The sequence below is a fragment of the Zingiber officinale genome, chromosome 6A, assembly GCF_018446385.1.
Source record: "Zingiber officinale cultivar Zhangliang chromosome 6A, Zo_v1.1, whole genome shotgun sequence".
In the NCBI taxonomy this organism is placed as follows: domain Eukaryota; kingdom Viridiplantae; phylum Streptophyta; class Magnoliopsida; order Zingiberales; family Zingiberaceae; genus Zingiber; species Zingiber officinale.
Genome location: NC_055997.1, coordinates 149,024,968 through 149,048,617, shown reverse-complemented (window position 1 = coordinate 149,048,617; position 23,650 = coordinate 149,024,968). Strand labels below are relative to the sequence as shown.

Sequence of the window (23,650 nt, the reverse complement as noted above, 5' to 3'; positions counted from 1 at the left end):
TAAATCCAGGGAAGGTCGGCCCTGTGCTACAGAAAGGCAAGGAGCACATTGTGTACTTCTTGTATAGTTAAAAGGGGCATTATCGAAGTCAATGTCCAAAGAGGAGGAGATCGACCAAGAGTCAAGAAGAAATCTCAATTCAAGTGGGAGCTCTTAAGAACAAACCCAAGGTATTATTTATTGAAGTAATTCCTTTAAGCCATGATAAAGAGCATCCTAGAAGTAATTTTTATCACTTTAATGTTATTTATCATGAAAATAGGAAGCATGATAGAATTAAAGAAAAACATGTAGCGCATCATGTCAAAACCACACTTCCTAAGGATAGGAAGGTAGAGAATGACTTGGGTAAGAATTCTAAAGATTTTAGATATAGGTCCAAAGATAAAAATGTCAAAGGCAATCTAGAAAAATCTACATCCAAAGATTTAAGGATAGAAAATCAAGCTTTGAGGTCAAGACTTGATAAATTGAAAAAGACCCTAAAATGAATGGAGAGTATTTGCATATCCTAGAGTTAGGAAGGCAAGAATCATCCAATGGTAGGAGAGGTTTGAGATACAAACCTCAAATTAGGAAGGGTGCCCCTTCTTATCATAGAGTCTCATATAATTATGGAACTAACCATAGGTCGAGGGGTCAAGTCAAGGTTACAAGGAAAATCATTCCTAGAGTTAACCTTGAAAAGACTAATGTGGCTAAGGCTTTTAAGAACCCTAAGAAAGTCATTAAGAAGGTCACAAGGGAAGTTGTCCCTAGAGTTGACCTAAACGAGTCAAACATGACTAAGGCTTCTAAGAAGCCTAGGAAGGTCATTATGAAGATAATTAGGAAAGTTATACCTAGTGAGTACCTAGAGCACCCAAGGAGCACCAATAGATTTCGGGTTTTTAAGAGTGTGTTCTTTACATCCTAGATGGGTTTAGAGAGTGTCAACTTTAACTGGAAGGATAGTTAACCCAATCTTGGTGAAGTTGACACTTTAGGATATTTTGAAGGTAGTCTTACACCTTGAAAATGAAAGTTTAAATGGTTACTCTTTTGAAGAGCGAAACATGCCAAAATTTAAAGATTTGAACTTAATTAAATTGGCACAATAAGGATAAAAGCAAAAGAAATGTCAAGTTAGGATTTTGACATTTTCTTAGAAAGAAAGGGCAATCTAGGATTATTTTTAGCTTAGCAAATGGTTTAAGGATAGAAAAACTTAGATAAAAATCTAGGTATCTTCTTTATGCTAAATTTTCGTGTTTGCTTGCCCATCATATACCATGACATTATATTATGCATTCATATTTTTATGAAGATATCACATATCATGTCATACATATATTATGTAGCTATAGTATATTTTCTTTTAAAAATTACTCATTCTTGATATATGTCATAAATCATCATGCATTATTTTAAATCCTTATAATTAAGGACAATGACATTAATTATCAAATGACATCCTAAGTGGATGATTACAATTTAAATGCTTAGATAAATATGTTTAGATTAGGGTAAATCCAATATCTACATCTTATAAAGGTAATAAGTTGACTTGCATATATTTTAGTACACATTAGATATAAGTGAGATACTAGGAGGATGAGCAAATTTCAAGATATTGATTTAGTGTATCTTTTTGAGTTTTAATTTCATCAAGACACATAGATTATGTGTTATCCAATCATTGGGAAAGCTAGTGATCCGGCGGATAGAACAGGGGGTCCCCATTCTGAGGGGTCAATGCCACGCTGGAGTCAAAAGGCCGATTGGCCGACCGGATAGGGAGGGGCCGACCTCCCGACCGGCCCAGGAAGACCAACCGGTGAATAGCCGAGGCAATAGGGCCCCCACTGAAGTTGTAGTTCCGACACTCAATGGAACAGTAGCAGGGGGCCGAGTGGAAGTCGTGCTTGGCCGAAGATATAAAGTAACATAGCGCTAACAGTCATGGCCTAGTACCCTACCGAAATCTCCCCAGCGTATCGATACCAACGGCAGGTCGGAAGTGTCGTTCGGCCGGCGCGTAAGATGAGGGCCGTCCGGACAGCACTCCCCGTCCAGCCTGCTGGACGAACCCACCGGCCTGTGGCAGGTAGAGAAAGACAAGAATATCTTATGACAGCTGTCAAGCCCTAGGGCTAGGCCATACTCCTAGTCTGACAGCTAGGTGTTCTCCTGTCCCATCGAAGACGTGCTTGGACTGTAGCAGTATGGCGTCAGGTAAGCTTTCTGACAAACACATACCGAGGTATGGGCTGCAGACACGTAGGCGCCTCGGTGGATGTGCAGGAGCTCTTTCACCGCTCTATATAAAGAGTCTCATACTTCGCCGGAGGTACGCATTATGCAACTTTGGAGCCACTTTTTTCATTGCTAGCTTGCCTGATTTGGGCGTCGGAGGGTCGCCGCCGGGAACCCCTTCCCGGCCCGACTTCTGTGCAGGTTCGCCGGAGGTGCGTGCAACCAATCGAAGATCCACGTCAGCAGCCGGGGAGCGCCACGTGCCCAGCGTCCGTTGATTCATCCTTCGGACAGGATCAAATTGGCGCCGTCTGTGGGAACGCTCCTGCATCCGATCGGAAGCAATGGACGAAGCTGGACGACCACACATGGTGATGCTCTCCGTGGAGAAACTCGACGCTCTGACAGAGGCAAGAGTAGCTAGGCTCGTGGAGCAACAGGAGCAGAAGGCTCAAGTAGAAGGATAACGCAGCAGGCCGCCTCCACCTCTGGGGGGGGCCGAGCGGCCATGGAGGACCGACCGGAAAGTTTCGCCATCCTCCTAGCCTTGATAAATTTTGACGAGTATATTGTATCCACCTCACTCCACGGGTATTCGGGAGTTGAGAAATTGAGTCAGATCTTATGCTGATCGGCAGGTTAGTTTTTCAGATATAGTTTCTTTCGGGCATAGAATTCATCGTAATTTTCCGAACGAAGGCCCCGAGCCGTTCGGCCGGAGGTATAATATCCGAGCCAAGCGCTCGACGAACGAAGGCCCCGAGCCATTCGGCCGGAGGTATAATATCCGAGCCAAGAGCTCGACGAACGAAGGCCCCGAGCCGTTCGGCCGGAGGTATAATATCCGAGCCAAGCGCTCGACGAACGAAGGCCCCGAGCCATTCGACCGGAGGTATAGTATCCGAGCCAAGCGCTCGATAACGAAGGCCCCGAGCCATTCGGTCGGAGGTATAATATCCGAGCCAAGCGCTCGACGAACGAAGGCCCCGAGCCGTTCGGCCGGGAGTACGATATCCGAGCTGGGGGAAAGGTGCGCTAAATGTAAATTTATACACATTTCGGTCGCCTATGTCCTTGTAATGCAGGAAGCAAGATTATAAAGATGGCAAATATCTTCGCCGACCGGCTGCGTTAAAAGTAGCCTTAAAGAAGGCCGTCGAGCTCCGACGTTAAATATCGAGAGACGAGCCGGCGTCTATAAACGTCCGAGCGGAAGGCCGTCGAGCACCGACGTTAAATATCGAGAGACGAGCCGGCGTCTATAAACGTCCGAGCGGAAGGCCGTCGAGCTCCGACGTTAAATATCGAGAGACGAGCCGGCGTCTATAAACGTCCGAGCGGAAGGCCGTCGAGCTCCAACGTTAAATATCGAGAGACGAGCCGGCGTCTATAAACGTCCGAGCGGAAGGCCGTCGAGCTCCGACGTTAAATATCGAGAGACGAGCCGGCGTCAATAAACGTCCGAGCGGAAGGCCGTCGAGCTCCGACGTTAAATATCGAGAGACGAGCCGGCGTCTATAAACGCCCGGCGGAAGGCCGCCGAGCTCGGCGTTAAATATCGAGACGAGCGGCGTCTATAAGCGTCCGGCGGAAGGCCGCCGAGTTCGGCGTTAAATATCGAGACGAGCGGCGTCTATAAACGCCCGAGCGGAAGGCCGCCGAGCTCCGGCGTTAAATATCGAGACAAGCGGTGTCTATAAGCGGAAGCGGAAGGCCGCCGAGCTCGACGTTAAATATCGAGAGACGAGCCGGCGTCTATAAACGTCCGAGCGGAAGGCCGTCGAGCTCCGACGTTAAATATCGAGAGACGAGCCGGCGTCTATAAACGTCCGAGCGGAAGGCCGTCGAGCTACGACGTTAAATATCGAGAGACGAGCCGGCGTCTATAAACGTCCGAGCGGAAGGCCGTCGAGCTACGACGTTAAATATCGAGAGACGAGCCAGCGTCTATAAACGTCCGAGCGGAATGCCGTCGAGCTCCGACGTTAAATATCGAGAGACGAGCCGGCGTCTATAAACGTCCGAGCGGATAACCATCCACGTGATAATTCTGGTGGTAAGAGCTGACCGACGATAGAGCCTGTTCTTGAAGGCCAACATACGGCCGAGCGGCTCGATTAACGAAAATATATGAAAAACCTTATGAGGTAAGGTGCAAAGCAATAGATGATTAATAGGAATTAAAGATGTGAGCACATGAATGAGTGACGTTCGCGCGCCGAGCGGCTGCGCAGTTGCATGGCGAAAGACTTTTTGAAGACAATCGGCTTGAGTCCATGTTAAAGTATGAAGCCGAGCGGAGGAGTTTTAAAGAACACTTTAGACATGACGAGAGGAAAATTTCTTGCCAAAACAAAAGTTGAAGGAACGGAAAAGATAATCTATTTATGCCGAGCACTGGGCAAACCAAAAAAGTTACAGCAAAAAATAAGTTTGGCCGAACGGCAAGGGTACAAAAAAGTTGATGAAAAACACTCCTCACGCGTCAAAATAAAAAAGGGCATCAGGGATAGCGCCCATCACGGTGGCCAGATCCTCTGGGGGGATGGTCAGCTCGACGAGAAGGTGGCCTTTGGTCTTCAAGTGATCCACAGCCGCCTTGATCGCCTCTTCAAAGGTGAGGGAGATCTTGTCAGTAAATTTCTCCCCAAAGGCATCCGAGCGGACGAATGCCTTCCTCACTTCCTCAGAACGAGCCGACTCCCCCTCCTGATACTCTTTGAGCGCGGCCTGGGAAGCATCGTTGGCAGCATGGAGAGCCTTTAAGTCTTCATCAAATTTCAGCAGATCGGCCGAGCGGCCCTCCTTCTCGGTGGTCAGAAGGGCATCCAGATCCTTGATGCGTTGCTCTAGCCCTCTGATCTCCATCTTCATTCGGTCCATGTTGTCGATGGCCTTGCGCTTCCAAGTAGTCGCCGTCTGGATTTCTTTATCCCGTTTTTTGACCAAAGCTTCAAGCCGAGCAACCTCGGCCGCCAGATCGAAAGCGCGTTTCCGTTCGGCTTCTAAGAGCTTTTTGCTCTTCTCTAGAGCAGCCGTGGATTGCCCTTGGTTCACCTCCGAGAGCTTGAGTTTTTTCATTTCTTCCTCCAACTCGGCCAGTCGATTGCTGACCGCAATCTGCTCTACCCAACTCTACGAACGAAGGCAGTTAAGCTAAAAGCTAAAAGCTAAAACAAAAAATATCAGTAAAGCAGAAAGGCATACCCCGGTCGCCTGCTGCAGGTTACTGTCCCCTAGCTGACTAGGGGACATAAGCGCGACGCGTACGCGCGCGTCCTCCCAAACTTTGGCAAGCGGGCCGTGAGGCTGATCTGCTGTTCGGGAGCCGATGGCCGATCGGTGGCCAGTAGATATTCCTCCGATGGAAATCTTAGTACGGTTTTAATCACCCTCGGGCCGCTCGAATCATCTTGAGATGCAGCAGCCGGGCCAGAAGACTCGCCGATCGGACCCGGGTGGTCGCCCAGTCGCCTAAGTCGACGTAAAGTTCAAGAGGTGGAAGGTTGAGCCTCAACGATGGTCGGCGGCAAGTCAAGTTGAGTTGGAGTATGCTCTGAGGAAACCGCCTCAAAAATCGCAGGAGCATCAGCGCTCCGTTCGGAAAGCTGCTCCCTTTGTGAAGGCTGTGGAGCAGCTTGCTCTAGCCGACGGCGCTTTCGAGTCACCAAAGGTGTCTCGTCGGTCGAACGACCTTCCTCCTCGCCCTGGGCGGATGTTGTGATATTGATCGCGGCCTCGTCAGTGAAGGCACGGGCAGCCGATGCCTCGGGAGCAACTTGAGTTCCCTCGCTCCCTTCAGTTGCAGAGCCGGTCGGAACCAAACCCCGTTCGGCAACCTCTTTGTCCTTTACCGCCTCAATATTGGCGGCTTTCAACTTGAGCTTTTCGGTTGCCTTAGCACGCCACATAACTTCAGCTGCAGAAACAGAGAACAAATTAGTTAGCACAAAAGAAAAAGGGGGGATAAGAATCGCTTACTCATGCTACAAGGCAGGTCGGCTTGGATGGGAGACAAGCCAAATATGTACATTACTCCAGGAAGGAGTAACTTGTCGATATCGTAACGTTGGCCGACCAGCTGGTTCGCCGCATGAAGATACGCCGGATGGCTCTTGAATTTGCCAAGCCCCGGTTGAGTCGGCACTGCCGTTTGCCACTTCGTTCGGAAGGACGGCCTCTCGGGTAGACGCATAAAAAAGAAATGCTCCTTCCAATGCTTATTGGAGCTCGGCATGTTGGTAAATAGGACGAAACCCGACCTAGATTGAAATATGAAGGTCCCCCACTCGGATTGCTTTGGGTAGAAGAAATAGTGGAAGATTTGGGGGTCCAAGGGGATATCATTCAACTTGAAAAGGACTATCACCCCGCTCAGCAACCTAATTGAGTTCGAGACTAATTGGCCGAGCGGGACGCGAAAGTGGTTGCATATTTTGATGATGAATGGATGAGGAGGAAAGCGCAGCCCGACCAAAAATTGATCACGGAAGAAGCAAATGGTGTCGGGCGGCGGATCATTGGGCCGATCGAAAGGAGTGGCTACAACTATTTCATGGTCGGCTGGAATTTCGTATGTTCGAATGAAACGCAGTGCGTCTTCTTCATCGAATCGGCTCTCCATAGTCGTGTACCAGAGACCAAGAGCGCCGACGGTAGGCGTAGAAGTACTCGCCATGGTCGAAACAAAAACGATAATCGACAGAAAAACTAAAAGAAAATGCCGACAGAATGCAAAAGGAAGCAATACAAGAGGCGGGTAGCTGGAAAGGAAGGCTTACGGGTACTAGGAAGATCGAGGAAAGGGAGAAGATGGCAAGAGCACCAAACAGGCGGTGAGTAAGGATCGTCGGAGCAGAAAGAGCAGCGTGAAGACGAAGGAGGATGAAGCAACAGTGCGGCGGAAAATGAGTCGCGAGCTTTATATTGCCGCCCGGGAGCCACCTCCACCGTCCGATCCAGGTCGTGAAAAACGAGGCCATCATCTAGCCGTTCATTTCAAACGGCGGCTGTCCCATTGGAAGTGACGCCACCGCCATACGCTGACAAACGCACGATCGCCACGTGTCAGTTGGATACTGGTCGCATTTAATGGGCGCCCCTTACCATGCGCAGCACACGTAAGGGGCAGTAGAGAAGAAGGTTCGGCGTAAATTCCAGGCAATACAAGGCACGGGGAAGGTACGACCGAACGGATGAGCATCCCTAAGCCTGGCCGAGCGGATTAATGTAGCGGTCGTTACTCAGTCAGATCGGCAGTCCAGTCAGTCGGACTTCGCCTCCTTCGACTAGACTTGAAGGAGAGGCAAGTGATCCGGCGGATAGAACAGGGGGTCCCCATTCTGAGGGGTCAATGCCACGCTGGAGTCAAAAGGCGGATTGGCCGACCAGATAGGGAGGGGTCGACCTCCCGACCGGCCCAGGAAGACCGACCGGTGAATAGCCGAGGCAATAGGGCCCCCACTGAAGTTGTAGTTCCGACACTCAATGGAACAGTAGCAGGGGGCCAAGCGGAAGTCGTGCTTGGCCGAAGATATAAAGTAACATAGCGCTAATAGTCATGGCCTAGTACCCTACCGAAATCTCCCCAGCGTATCGATACCAATGGCAGGTCGGAAGTGTCGTTCGGCCGGCGCGTAAGATGAGGGCCGTCCGGACAGCACTCCCCGTCCAGCCTGCTGGACGAACCCACCGGCCTGTGGCAGGTAGAGAAAGACAAGAATATCTTATGACAGCTGTCAAGCCCTAGGGCTAAGCCATACTCCTAGTCTGACAGCTAGGTGTTCTCCTGTCCCATCGAAGACGTGCTTGGACTGTAGCAGTATAGCGTCAGGTAAGCTTTCTGACAAACACATACCGAGGTATGGGCTGCAGACACGTAGGCGCCTCGGTGGATGTGCAGGAGCTCTTTCACCGCTCTATATAAAGAGCCTCATACTTCGCCGGAGGTACGCATTAAGCAACTTTGGAGCCACTTTTTTCATTGCTAGCTTGCCTGACTTGGGCGTCGGAGGGTCGCCGCCGGGAACCCCTTCTCGGCCCGACTTCTGTGCAGGTTCGCCGGAGGTGCGTGCAACCAATCGAAGATCCACGTCAGCAGCCGGGGAGCGCCACGTGCCCAGCGTCCGTTGATTCATCCTTCGGACAGGATCAGCTAGTATACAGGTCATGTGAACATAGCCCAAGTAACATGGTTGAAAATTGGTTTTGAAAATAATTTCAAAGTACTTTTGAAAAACCTTGGTTGAAAAATCTTGGTGAACGTTATCTTTTAATATGAACCATTATTGTATAGTTAGACACGAACTAGAGCAGGACATTGAAGTTTTTAATAGTTTCAAGTTTTGTGTCAATTTTTAAAAATAAGACTTATTTTCTTAGAAAACTATTTTTCCATGATAGTATGTAACATAAATAATGTCTACGTAAGATTTCATGAATTTTCGGTAAACATAGAATTATTTAGGAATTTCTGAAATTTAGTTGAAAGTTAATTTCAGAAATATCATAAATCCGATTGATTGGGCATGTTGAATCGATTAGTTGATCGATTGAACTGGGTTTTTCATGAGCAGAGCTCACAGAATCGATCAGTTGATCGATTGGCCCTGACTTGATCGATCAGTTGATCGATTCAAGTGTTTTTTCTGCGAATAGAAACATTTCTGCGAATAGAAGCTCATGGAATTGATCAGTTGATCGAATGAATGACTTTGATCGATTGAATCTCAACTTCAATCGATTGGAAAAACTACTTTTGGCTGAAATGGTTTGATTTCAGTCCATTAAGCTACATTTAGTTGTGTTAACAATCCCCGGCCCTAAGAAATTCTTTTATGAACATTTAAGGATGATTTCCTTAATAAAAATAAGAACAGAATGGTTAAAAAAGACTAACTTGAAGTTTAGGATGAAGTTTAGTTTTTAAGTTAGAATTCTGAATCTTGAAACTTCAAATTTTGGGTTTTTAAAGATTTAAAAAATTCAAGTAATTGTTGGTGCAATGACAAAAGATTGGAGTATGTTTTGAGATGGAGCTACTCTTTAAAAACATGTACTAGTTTTTTTTTTATATAACGAAACAATGGAGAATGCTCAAGATTAAGCATTAGAGAATAGTGAAAAAATTGAAAATCTTCATTGTGATGTGTGAATGCTCTAGGATGAGCATTAGATGATAGGTTGATGATCAAGGGTGAGTATTTGGAGACAATGAAGGGTATAGGACCTTCATTGTGATATTGTGAACAACAAATGAAGTTGTGAACAACATATGAATGACTCTTAAGGAGGAGAATTTTTTATGAATGGCAAAGGGAGAGAATGTATGGTTTTAGTTAGGAAACCTTCATTACCAAATTAGAAGATTACTCTCTTGTTAAGGGGGAGAATGAATGAAACCATCATTCATGCTTTGGCATAGAGAAGTTGAGACAAGTGTAAGCCTAACTTAAATGTATTGTCAAACATCAAAAAAGGATAGATTGTTGATATAATTTCCCCTGGTCAAGGTTGACCAGGTTGACTAATCTTGAGTTGGCTCAGCTTGAGTCTTGATGTTTGGCAATGTATAGAAATTACAAGTGCAATTATCTATATGAGATATTGACAGTCAAAGATTGACTAGAAGAGTCAAGTAGGTCAACGTTGACAGGATACTTGACTAGGAAGTCCTAACTAAAGGTTAGGCAAGGGAAAGACCAACGGAAAGGTTGGAAGAAGAACAAAATCCAAGTGGATTAGTATTGACCGAACACTTAGTGTGGAAAGTTCTGGTGAGTGATGCCAGGAAGATTGAAAAGTCCTGGTGAGTGAAGTCAAATAGTTGGAAAGTCCTGGTGAGTGAAGTCAGACAGTTGCAAAGCCCTAGTGAATGAAGCTAGGCAGTGAGAAAAATCATAGTGAGTGAAGCCAGGTGAAAAACCCTAGCGAGTGAAGCTAGGCAGTGGTAAATATCCTGATGAGTGAAACCAGGTAAAAGATCCTAGTGAGTGAAGCTAGGTATAAGGAAATCCTGGTGAGTGAAGCCAGGTGGTGAAAAGCCCTGGTGAGTGAAGTCAAACATATGAAATTTAGGTGGGTCAAGATTGATCGGATACTTGTGTTTGGAAATCCAAGTGGATCATGGAGAACCGGACACTACATGAGACAGTAAGTCCAAGTGAGTTAAGGTTGACCAGCCACTTAACACAAGAGGAAAGTCCAATTAGGTCAAAGGATTGATCTGACACTTGGTGATGAAGTCCCAGCAGGTCAACGTTGATCGGATGCTAGGCAATGAGGAATTCCAAATGGTCATGGTTGACCAAATGTTGGAAGTGGGAACCCTAGGCTTGACTTGAGTAAGTTTGGGTTGGTCAATTGATCAGGTGATCGATTGAGCCAAAGCCCTATCAATCAATGGATCGATTGAGCAATGTTTTTTGACGTGAGGAGCTCAATCGATCAAGTGATCGATTAAGAAGAAATTGTGTGAGCATAGAAGGCTTCTTAATCAATCAGTTGATCGATTGAGCTACTCTAATCGATCAGTTGATCGATGGAGCTACTTCAATGGATTAGTTGATCGATTAGAGCTAATTTTCTCGCGATGTTGAGAGGAAGGCGGAATTGATTGGTCAATCGATTCTGGAGTCTTCTGCAGAGCACAAAAGACATCTGGATCGATCAGTTGATCCATCTAGCTACCCCCAATCGATCAGCCGATCGATTGAGATATGACTGTTGTGCAGGTTGTGAGCTTTGGACGACTAGGATAGCGTGAATCTAACGTGGTAATCAATTGGGAGTAAGCGCAATCGATTAGGAGCCCTAGATCGAGAAGTCTAAAGGCGACGACGAGATTCAAACGCAATAACTCTTCACTAATTCTTCTCCAATACTCACCGCCGGTTCTTGAAGGTTCTTGGAGCAAAGTGATGCTGCATTTCCAAGTATCAAGAGGCGCTTCCAAATAAGAAGAGAGCAAGCTAGGATTTATTGTTGTAAATCTTATAGGATTTCATTTGTATTAGCTTCTCTTTTTCTTTTTATTGTATGTGAGTTTGTACGAGGTTTTTCCATCTCTGGATTGTTCTGAGATTAAGTTATTTTCATAGTGGAGAGTGTGCTCGAGTGTGAATTATTAGATTAGTCATCTCATCTTAAGGTAGATACCAAGTAAATCTTAGTATTAGTATTAGTGGAGTTTCGCTTTGTGTTTTTCGCTATAAATCATCATTAACAAAATGAAATGAGCTATTCATCCCCTTAAACTCTCGGAGTGTCCTGACACCGTATTTATCTAGTTTAATATTTTTTATTATGTATAGGCGATATGTATTATTTAATATTGTAAAATAAAAAGGGAAATTAAAATGATACAACGCATAACCAAATCAATTAAAATAAAGAATTATTTCAATTGGTGAATAAATAAATAACGGTAAATTAGATAAAAATCACTAATCACAACTTTAACTTTGCATGTAGTCTCCAATTACAAAAAACTTTATTTCCACTCCCTGCATGTAAAGTTTTATTTGTTTCAACTTCTTCATGCAAATATTGTTATATAATTACCCCTCAAATTTTTTACGTACAAAAGATCTAAAAGTGAGTATAAATCCTCTTAAAGTCAGCACTTTACACTAGAATCGAGTATATTTTTTATTAAATTGAGTACGACTTTTTTTCTGCTTTAATATAATTTCTCCTAAATTCAGCACTATTTTAAAAAAATCTAGTATATTCTCCATCCAATTGAGTATCATTTAAAGAAAATCTAGTATATTTTTCATCCAATTGAGGTGGAAAAAAATCATGCTCAATTTGATAGAAAATATACTAAAATGAGTATAATTCATCTTAAAGTCAACACTTTATACTAGAATCGAGTATATTTTCTATCAAAATTACCCCTCATAGTTTTTAGTTACAAATAGTCTAAAAATGAGTATAATTCCTATTAAATTCAACACTTTAAATTAGAATTAAGGATATTTTCTATTAAATTGAGCATGATTGTTTTCCTGCTTAATATAATTCCTCCTAAATTTAACATCATTTAAAGACATCTAATATATTTTCTATCAGATCATTTAAAGAAAATTTAATATATTTTCCATCCAATTGAGGTGGAAAAATAATCATGCTCAATTTAATAGAAAATATACTAAATTTTAATTTAATATACTGAATTTAAGAGAAATGATATTCATTTTTAAACTTTTTATATTTAAAAATATTAGGAATAATTAAATAAATATTTTTTATTAGAGAGGGAAAATAAAAAATGTTTCTAATGTGAACCCCATGCAAAATTTTATTTATCAACGGACTCATGCAAAATTTTCCAATAAATAAATTACAGAGTCAATAAATAATTATGACCATTCGCGTTAAACTTTGGCGGGAAATTAAATAACGATCTCGCTCGCGTTCCCACGCAGCGCGTCAAGTCACGACTCCCGACGCGAAAACCTCTTCCAACCGCGAAATGATTCCCTCGGACAGTACGGACAATGTCAAGGTTCCATCGTCCGTATCCCGTGCCCGCTCCGGCTCAGGAACTCAACATCCTAACGGATGCCGACGCAAAATGCATTCTGCCGACGGCAGCCTCGGCCGCTCGTTCATAAGCATCCTGTTTGCCCTTCCGCAGGGGATCCGTATTAAAACAAGAACAACGAAAGTGATTAACTTATTAATCTTTCTCCTTAAACCTCGGAGTTGAGCTTAATAAAATATATTTTGGAAATGAAATAAAATTCTTCCGCATTATCATTTAGCACCAACAAATTAATCAAATGATAATAATAACAATTATTATTTATTTATTTATTTATTTATTTTTACAAAAATTGTGAGAAGGAAAGGACATCCACAGGTCCACCTTACTTGCATTCTGTCACCACCACCGTCTCTTTTCGCCCTTTATGCTTTCGTGATAATACGATCGTGCATTGATTGATGCGGATCGAGATCGCACATGAATAACTAGAGAGAAGATCAGGAGAGGAGAGGAGATCGAATCATCGCTCGCTCGATCGATCGGCCATGGGGAGAGGGAAGGTGGAGCTAAAGCGGATCGAGAACAAGGTGAACCGGCAGGTGACCTTCTCCAAGCGCCGCAACGGCTTGCTCAAGAAGGCCTACGAGCTCTCCGTCCTCTGCGACGCCGAGATCGGACTCGTCATCTTCTCCAGCCGCGGCAAGCTCTTCGAGTTCAGCAGCAGCTCAGAGTTGAGTACTAGCTCACCACTCTCCCTTAATTTCATGCGCTTCTTTGATTTATATATTGATTGCTTGCCAAGGTAGGTAGATAAGTTTCTTAGAATGGTTACGGCTAGGGACTGTGAGCTGAAAGGGGAAAGATATTTATATATGCTTTTACTAGCTAGCGAGAAAAGAGAAAACCTGCAAACTTGGTGGGACTCGATTAGGTTTCTTCTCTAATTTCCCTATTTTTAAATCTTTTGTGTTGCTCCTTTCAAAGTCCGGAAAAGGTGGGATAGGTTATAGACTTTAGGGATCTGCATATAGAAACAGGAGTGGTGGAGTTATTTTTTTGTCATTATTGCTCTTTCCATCTTAAGAAACCACCCAATCTCTACTCGACACGATGCCTCCTTGATTTACTCTTCTTCTTCCTCTTACTTGTACGCTTATAAATGTACACATCCATGGCGATTTCTTGTGTTGCAAGATGGTATCGGAAGAGATGGTGGCATGAGAAAATCAGAGGTTAGTTTCTTATTTTTCTTCTTTTCAAGATTCTTCTTAGGTTCTTCATTTTTTACTCGAGATCTTTCATGGACTCTAAGATCTGCGGTTTTCTTCTGGTTTCATGGTGTGGATCCAGAATAATAGAGAGGCAAGATCATGAAAAAGAAAGGTATTATTTGCCCAAACCCTACCCTAGAGTGAGAGAGTCAAACAAAATTAAAGGGAGACATGCATGGTTTTAGAATGGAGAATAACTCTTTCTTTCTGAGATCCTCAAGGACAATAAGCAGGAAAAATCACCTTTTTATTGATTAGGATTTTCCCATACATGAAGCAAATTTTGCTTGATTTTTGGAAGTACTTTCTGTTGAAGTTTAGATTAAAATTTCTAGTCCAGTTACCAGTGCTTTTTGCCCTCAATTTTTCATAGCTTTTAAGAAACAAAATATAGAGTTTTCTGTTCAAGTTTGGGTTAAAGTTTCTATCCTAGTTATCAGCGCCTTTTGTTATAGCTCCCTAAATTTCATAGCTTTGAAGAAAAAAATAAATTTTCTCCGGTTCGTTTGTTATAAATCTCGTCACGGCACAGATTCGTAGACACTTCGTTTCCTTTTCTTTCTAGCATTCTTTTAAACTAACCCTAACCCTAATGTAAACCCCAATCTCGTATGTTTTTGTTTAGCAGTCATAAATGAACACTAATTATAACATTGTAAATACAACAACTCTATTACCTCTTTTAGGACATCTCCAATGCAAGATTTGTAAAATTAAAAAAGCTAAATAAAAAAGTTTGAACTATTATTAAGGTAAAGTTTGAAGTTTGTAGTTTAAGAATAATAGTAAAAACTCAAACTTGATCTTTTATCTTGAAATTGATGTAATATGCATAAATTCATGAAACTATATGTTATAAATTTGATCATAAAAAAACTCATTTAAAGTTCTAACCATTAGAAATATTTCAATAAAATTTTATAATATTAATGTGACATATTGAAAGCATAAAAAAGCTCATTTAGAACTCTAATTATCTAAGATTCCCGTAGAAGTTAGGTTAGAAGTTTAGTGCTCACAAGTGAATAAGCATGCACTATACCCTCCTGAATATATATTAGATTTAAGTAATTTACAAAGTTGTTATTATAGTCCATTAATGTCTAGTCCAATAATACTTTTGCTAAAGTTTCTAATGGTAAATTGGTATTAAGATCTAAATAACAATTAATCAGTTGACTAATTTCTAATTTCTTCATCCGATATGAAATTTACAAAGTACATGCAGTTTGTTTAATTTAAAATTTAATACTAAACTATTCATGACTTAGATTTTGGGAAAAATAAAGAGAAACAGACTAAACTAAGTCCATTGCAAACTGAATTTGGACATACAATAAAGTGAATTTAACTCAACTAAGTCAATTTGATATATATTGATTGGTGTAATGCTTGGGATAGCTAGGGTTATAAACTCTTAACATCAATTATAATATTAATGTACACAAAATGTTCATGATTTTCATAAGTAGTTTGTTGATTGGATAGTATAATTAAGTCAACATATAATTAGACACATGATTATGAGTAGAATGTTGTATATAAAATCTAAAAATAATGATGTTCATTGTTTGTTTTTATTATATTCCGGATCAAACTAAAAGATAGTTTCCAAACTATTATGTTATTTTAAAAAAAACTTAGTAAAAAGTATTCCAAAGAATCAGAATATTAGTAATATAGTTTCTTTAACGCACTCATTCATTGGTTATCTTGTAATTGGCATAATATAGTATGCATATATATGCATATGTAAATTTCTAAAGAAAAGTGTTCAATCAATCTAATGTTTGATGGTGAACAATGGTTTACCCTTTATTTAGAGCGAAAAATTACTATATTATATTTTTAAAAAATTAGCCACGAAAGCTAGCTAGGTATATTTATTTATCACCAAAGGTCCAAAATAAATTAAATTAACATATTAATAGCATTTAACTTATTAAATAAAATGTAATTGATCATTTCATCAATTTATAAAATATGTTAGACATTATTATTACTATTATTATTTAATTATAGTTGCAAGCCATATCATAATCATCTTTTAATCAGTGTACTAAGGTACGTATTAGTTTAATTAGGTAAAATATCAATAACATTTAACTTCTTAAACAAAGTGTACTAAGGTTTTGTTATTAAATTTAACCTAAATCAAATTCACTGCTGTGGTCAAGATCAACATGGAATTTAATGTGTTTATTTTTGGTAGTTCTAGATAATTAAATAATGACTATATTGTTCTATATTTGTACCTTTATATTGTATATCATCAATATCATGAAAAACTCATCTATCTTTCCTATCCTAGATATATACATTATAACCTAACATATAATTTTATTATAATGTTGCATAAAACTGTCTTAAATAAATCATGTTTTTTTGGTGATTATTTAAATACCAGATTATAGTTTGTTATAGTATGGATGCTTGAAAAGTTAGAGGTGAAATAATAATATCTTACAAAAATTAAACTTTCCCTGATTTAAACTCTCATTTTTTTAGTAACATTTAAAGAGTAAAATAAAATAAAATGATAGCTGAAGTTATTATCATTGTAATTAGAAGAAATTTAAACACTCAATATATTACGAGCTAGCTCTAAAACTGATCTGAAAATACGACTGTATAATTTTTGTCTTTGTCCTTAATTAGTTAAGGTAAAACTAAATTAAATTCCTCATTATATCTGATTATTTAAAAGCTTCAAGAGTTTGTACCCAGAAACGGAAGCATTAGAAACATTGTCCGGTATGATCTCTGAGAACAGTAGTTTGAAAACCTAAGCATGTTTCAGCTGAAGAACAAATGACAATGGATAAACTGCTAGACTAATTTACACCTTATATTAAAATTAAATATATGGAATGGCAAGCCTTGTTCTTTTCTTCATATCAAGCTGCATTTCTTTTCTTATATCAAGTTGCACTGTAAATCTCTTAGTAATTTATATAAGCCATTTCATTTTTTCAACTCAACTATTGGACATATAAACCCTAAACACCCCATGCTTTCTTTCGAATATATATGAAACCTATGCTCTTCCTTACTTCTTTATTGATTGATGCAATAAGGCCATCAGTTTTCAACTGTGAAATCGGAAAAAGAGACTAAACATAGATCCTACTCATGCTCTGTAAAATCTATCACTTCAATGTCATTATATATGAATTGAAGTACTTTCTATAGTGTCCCTCTTCCTGTAAAAAAGGTAGATTTATTTTGTAGACCAATATTCTGTTGATCAAAACGCCTAAAAAACGGACGTAGCATGTACCAATTCATAGTGTCTGAGAAGACAATATATATATATAAAGATGACTAAGTAAATAAAAGCAATAAGCTAGAAGTTTGTTGGAAAACACTGAATCTCTTTTGAAAATATGTTCGGTTGTTTTTTTTTCACTAGTATTACTTCGGGAACTGTTAACTTTGGTTGTGTAGTTGTACCGTGTGATGCAAAAGGTTGAGTAGTTGTACCGATGAAGAGGGATAGGTAACTCATAACTGGTGCTCAGCTCATTTCGATGACAGAAGCAATGCAGATTTAGTTATTACCTGACTACTTTATCTCCAGAATTCCTGGATCCGTACTGCTTGACTTGTATCTTTCACCTCTAGATCTTAGGGGTGTATTTAATTGAAGTTATCATACATGATTTTAATTATCTCATTACTTATGAGGTAATCATATAAACTTGGTTATGAAAAATAAAACATAACGTAATATTATTTTATTCAACTTACATAAAAGATTTTAATATATTATTATCTTTTATTCAATCTATATTCATTATATTTAGGATGATAAGAACTAAATAGATTAAGAATTTTAATTTAATTTAATTCTAAATAATAATATAACTAATAATAATAAATTAATAATATAAAATAAATAAATACCAATGTATAGAATTTTATTAGATTTTTCAGAATTTAAAATGATTTTATGCATATTTTATCGAGTTAAATCGGTTAGGATTTAGAACCGTTTTAACCTTTTTTTTTAATTAGGAGTTGATTAATAATAGATCTAAGTTTATTAATCAAAAAGTCACCGCTGCGCTTCCCCTTCCCCGGCGCACAACGCACGCGTGGAGGTAGGAGGCGGCAGCCGCAGCGAGGTCCGCGTCCTGGTCTAGGAGGAGAAGGAGAGGGCGGATGTAGTACCAGAGAAGTGCGATGGAGAGGGAGGCGGAGAGGAGGAGGAGGCGCGATGGGGAGGAGAGGCGGAGAGGTTATCAATAATAACCCTCAACCAAACGCATAGTAATCTGAAATGACTTGCTCCGGGCACGCGCTCACGCTCACCGCACATGTTAGTCTTCTTAAGAAATTCAGTCGCTTCATTACTATGAATATTTCTGCTTAGATTTAAAGTTTTATGTCTTCCCCAGCAAAAAGTTATTTAAATTATCTACAATTAGTAGGCTTCATTGGATTTTGGATAAAAACTTCATCCGTCAACTCGTGATTAATTAAACAAGACAAATAAAGTCTGAATTGGTTTTCATGAGTTGGACATTCTATCATAGTATCTAATTTCAAATCATGAGCATAGATATTTTTTTATATTAACTACTAAATTCGAGAACAATTTAGATTCTCAAATTCCAACATTCAAATGTGAATGTGAATATAAATGAAAATGAAAATCCATATCAGTTTACACAACAACTAAATTTCATGTTGGAGTAACTATAGTTATTTGCTATATATTCTTTAATTAGAAGATGCTTTTAGTTTATCTATAACTTCTAGTACAAGTAATTTTTTGAGTTTTTTTTAAGTATTACTTCTTAGTTGTATGCTAACGCTACTATTCATGTAATTTATGAAAGTTTGATGGATTTTTATACGCATTTTAACACTAAACCATTTGGGTTTTACACTAAAGAAGCTTTTTGTTTTCTATGCAGAATAAACAAAATAATTGAGCGATATCAAAGTCATTGTTATGCATCACAAGAGTATGAACCTGAGGAGCAACAGACATCGGTTTGTCTTTTCTATGCCTGTTTAATATGTCTAGTATTGTTGATTGCTAATTAGTTTCCTTTTATCATTTACATTTCACTTTAGTATGTTGCATGAAATTATTTTGATAACTATATGTCCTTAGTCTCACTTTTGTATGCTTAATTTCTTTAGGATCATTACTTGTATATACTTAGTTCACATATGTACTTGTTTATTTAGTTCTTGACTTTTGTTTTCCTATTTAAGAAAAAAAACTAAAGATGCATGCAACAAATCCATAAAATTTCCAACATATTTACAACACTTATTGCTTTAGTTTGATGGAGAGATGAGTTAATGACTCTTTCAATTGTGCAAGTGACATTGTTTGAATTAGCCACTTTTTTAAAGATAATATATCTACATAAGTTTTTTTTATAGAAATTTTAGATTATGCTATGATAAAAAACACTTATAGGCGTTGATGGTTAAGTATCTTTTTCTGTAATTTACTGATATATAGTTCATTACATTGAAGGAATTAGTTATCTGAAAAGTTGTAATAATTTCTAGAAATATAGATTTTGTTTTCAATTTGTTTGACTTTATAGCTAATAAATTTTATCGTACTTTACTAATTATAGCTTACTTGACCAAAGATTTTTTCATTTGTTTAGTTGTTTTAAGATCAAGTTTCAAAGGTATGTGAAATTCATTTAATTTCTTTATTTGTGCAGACAAGAAATTGGTATTATGAACTTTCCAAACTGAAGGCAAAATACGAGTCTTTACAGCGTTCCTACAGGTTTGTTCTAAGTAGAAAAATTATCATTTTAATATTTAAATTTAGACAAAATAACATTTAATTCTCACATTTATTATTATTATTATTCAAAATATTATTTCTAAATCTTAAGATTGTTAAATTTTTCTTCACCATTGTAAAACCCTTATCATTTTATTTTAAATCACTAATATCATTAATTTAATGGAACGATGAGCCACAAAGATTGGCATATTTCATTCTTTGTCATATCTCATTAAGTTAAAAAATTATCACATTATCGTTCCATAAACCAACTTAATGATATTAGTTATTTGGACGTAAAATGGTATAAAAATTCAAACTCTAGATAATTAAAAAAAATTAAGTTCATTTTAAAAAAGAAAATAAACGTTACAGATGAAATAAATATTATTCTCTTAAATTAATACTTGTCATTTCGTGAAAGACTAGATCCATTATGAACTTATCTTTTCATTCTTAAAATGTTCACACTTGATCAATTATGTTTAGGCATTTACTTGGAGAAGACCTTGAACAACTGAATGGGAAAGAATTACAACAACTTGAACGCCAACTTGAATTAGCTCTATCTCAAGCCAGGAAGAGAAGGGTAAGCTTTTTGTCGCCAGCTATCGAACATAAACAAATTTACTAAACCTCAATTCTAATGTGCAGTAATTTCATATATGATTCACATTTTGTGTTTCATATTCTCCCTAGGTTAATTAGTTTGTAGTTGTTCTTTTAAAGATATACCCCATGAAATGGGATGGAATTTGGGTCTGAACCAGACTAATTGCTTCGTCCATCTTTATTCCAACTTCATCTCTCCTCATTCTAGATATAATTGACTTCAAAAAAAATTAGAGATGGTCGGTTAATAACATGAAATTTATGGATGAAATACTATTATGATTCTGTGTTATACAATTAGTTAAAGTTTCATCGGTGGTTACATACAAATGATAGAAAGGAAATAACATTAGCAATCAAAAGAGAATCAAGCAGATCACAGGCCTTAACAAGCAAATATAAAGATCTTGCAAGCACATGAAATTTGCACAGAACACATTCAAAAATCAAAAGACAATAAATGATTAGATGATCACACAGATGCCATACTTTATATTATCACATAACATATCATATTGCTTAATTAGTTTAATTGATGCATTCATCCATCTTTCTATATATTTGACGCAAATGATAACTTTGATCCATTACTAGCTTCAGATGTCAAATTTTGAATTATCTTTGAAGGGAAAGCCACTAATACATCAATCAATCTTCTTTATTTCTACTATTTATGGATATATTTTTCTTCAAGAATATGGGGATCAGAATCCAAATACTGAGTGCCTGTTTGGGAGCATTTTTAGAAACCATTATCAAATCTACCGTTATTACATTTTTGAGCTTATACTAAGTTAACCCTGATCTTACTTGGTTGACAGACACAACTACTATCGGAAAGCATTGAAGAACTCCAAAGAAAAGTAAGGATAATTATGTTTTTATTTGAATTAATTCAGAATTAGCTATAGTACAATCACCACATTAAATTAAGTTCCTTAATTAGAGAAATTAAGCTATAGTTCGGTGATTTACATGCCGTAAGCTCCAATTAAATTTCAAATGGCACGGCAAAACATCCAATCAGGGCCAGTCCTTAGGTATATCACCAAGGGCGATGGCCTAGGGCCTGCAATTTTTGAGAGTCCAAAATTTAGCATACATATATAATATAGATTGTTTTAATAAAAACTCAAAAAATATATTTTTATTGAATTGTTTTAACATCGATTGAAATAAGTTTTTTTAAACTAAAATTGATAAAAAATCTCACTTGTATTCAACTATGTCTTAGGAAAGATTAAATGACTTGATAATTTTATGCATTGAAAATGAATGTTAGAAAATTTTGATTTTTAATATTTTATTGATGATTTTGTTTCTCAAAATATTAGAAGATTTAATTTTTTTTAATGATTATTTGATTATTTTTTTTTTGTATTTGTAGATATTGTATTTTTTTGGAAAAGTTTGGAAAATATATTTTAGATGGTGTTATATTTTTCGGAGAATTTTAAGAAATATATTTTGTATAGAGTTTATCATATTTTAAATGAAATATATTAATTTTTAAAATTTTTTATTAAATTCTATTCAAATTGTTAGTTAATATTTTATTTCTTATAAAAGTCCTTTCTTGTCTTTTCGCTAAGGACATTCAAAAAATAGGGCCGGCCCTGCATCCAGTACGGGCTGACTTTAATTATTCAGAAAATGAGACAAAGTTCTTGATTGTTATTTGTTGCATGTAGGAGCGTCATCTGGAAGAGATTAACAAGCAGCTTAGGGAGAAGGTTTTGCTCTAATAACACTACTGTCTACTGCTACTTTGCTGTTTAACCTTTTGCTGGTAATTGTATCGTACTGCACTTACTTTCACAGCTTGAGGCCGAAACCAAATCTGTAAGAGATCTTGAAGGATGTAGTTGGCAATCTAATGTCTTGATACAACAAACAGATCCATTTCCCTTTCCTCAACAAAGCCCCATGGGATCTCAGCCAACTCAGCAGATAAGGTACAATGTCCTCTCTTCAAATCTCTCTCTGCATGGTCACTCTAAATAGTTAACGCAGCAATTTAGATGGTTGTTTTGCATTTTTTTCTCATTAGCTGAAATCATTGTCATTCTATTCACTATTACTATTTTTGCATCACCTGTATAATTATCTTTTAAACATGTTATTAGTAGGGTTATGTTATAAATGAATCCAATGTCTGGGAATAAATTTGATATTTAGAGTTTGTTTTATGTTCGTTCAATATACAAGATTAATTAAGTGAACAACCTTGAATAACTCATTAAATTAAATAAAAAAATTCGAATACATATGCGTTCAGTTAGTTAATATTCATGAATAATATTCACGAGCAACATTATCTTTACGGGGATGTTTATGGTGACAAATTTATTACAATGGGCAAAGATCAATCCCCTGTAGATACATACTCTCGTGAAAAAACTCTTTCCACTCCTAGTCACTTAAGGGGTGACTATAAGTTGACCCTGTTATTTATCTTCCTTCATATAATCTGGAGACATTCTGTGAGGGGTGCTTGAAGTGAATGAAGTTACTTTTTTGCTACAATGAATAAAATTTATAAATAATATTTATGAATAAAATTCTTATCAATATGCTAAATAAATTTTTTAAAATATATAAAAAGTATGTTTTTTTACTTCCGAATTTTTTTTCTTTTTAGTTTTAGTTTGGTTAGTGGGAGGAAAGAAGTATGTTTTTTTTACTTCCGATAATTTTTTTTTAGAAAGAAGAAAAAAGGCATAAAAGTTGTAAGTTTCTCAATTTTATTTGTTACAATATAAAAATATATAAATCAAAATATATTTTAAAAAATAAAAAAATTATAGATCGGAAATGAATTTCATTACATGCAAATAATTAAGAACTGATTTTTTTCCTTCCAGTTTTCTTGTTCTTCCAAAATCTTTTAATCACTAAGTATCAAAATCGAGGTTGAGCACATTAAACCGGAAAAAAAAATCCAGCATGAGCTTTATGCATCGTACTTGACTAAATTGCCTTTCAGTTTTCTCCCTTGCGAATATTTCAAATTTGGATTCTTAGATTGACTTTGACCAAGAAAGATTTGACTGACAGGTACCACTTTGATCATCCTGGATTGGCAGCCAATCCTGGGAACGTAACGGTCGAGCATGATTATTGGCCTCTATGAGCTATGGATCAGTATCTCTATCGGTAAGGCCATGGAATGATTCCTGAATTCGATTCAATGAATCATGTAAGTTTATAGCCAGTTCAATGGACCATGCAAGTTTATTGCGTACTTTGTTGATCTCAACTTTCCCTCGC

The 23,650-nt window shown here is 38.0% G+C and overlaps 1 protein-coding gene across 1 annotated transcript; it reads left to right on the top strand.

The window, feature by feature from the left end:
• The first annotated feature begins 13,272 nt into the window (after positions 1 to 13,272).
• LOC121995485 (truncated transcription factor CAULIFLOWER A-like) lies at positions 13,273 to 23,513 on the top strand. Its single transcript, XM_042549215.1, has 8 exons — positions 13,273 to 13,457; positions 18,921 to 18,999; positions 19,698 to 19,765; positions 20,258 to 20,357; positions 21,202 to 21,243; positions 22,072 to 22,113; positions 22,202 to 22,335; positions 23,405 to 23,513. Exons 1-8 carry the CDS (start codon positions 13,273 to 13,275, stop codon positions 23,511 to 23,513), a joined length of 759 nt encoding a protein of 252 aa, XP_042405149.1.
• Positions 23,514 to 23,650: the final 137 nt, after the last annotated feature.

What these genes read in the sequence shown, in the direction of transcription:
- LOC121995485 (XM_042549215.1), top strand. Translation starts at nt 13,273, where the DNA reads ATGGGGAGAGGGAAGGTGGAGCTAAAGCGGATCGAGAACAAGGTGAAC. An exon ending in GAGTTCAGCAGCAGCTCAGA is followed by an intron (nt 13,458 to 18,920) that starts GTTGAGTACTAG and finishes TTTTCTATGCAG; the next exon opens with AATAAACAAAATAATTGAGC. An exon ending in TTGAAGAACTCCAAAGAAAA is followed by an intron (nt 21,244 to 22,071) that starts GTAAGGATAATT and finishes TGTTGCATGTAG; the next exon opens with GAGCGTCATCTGGAAGAGAT.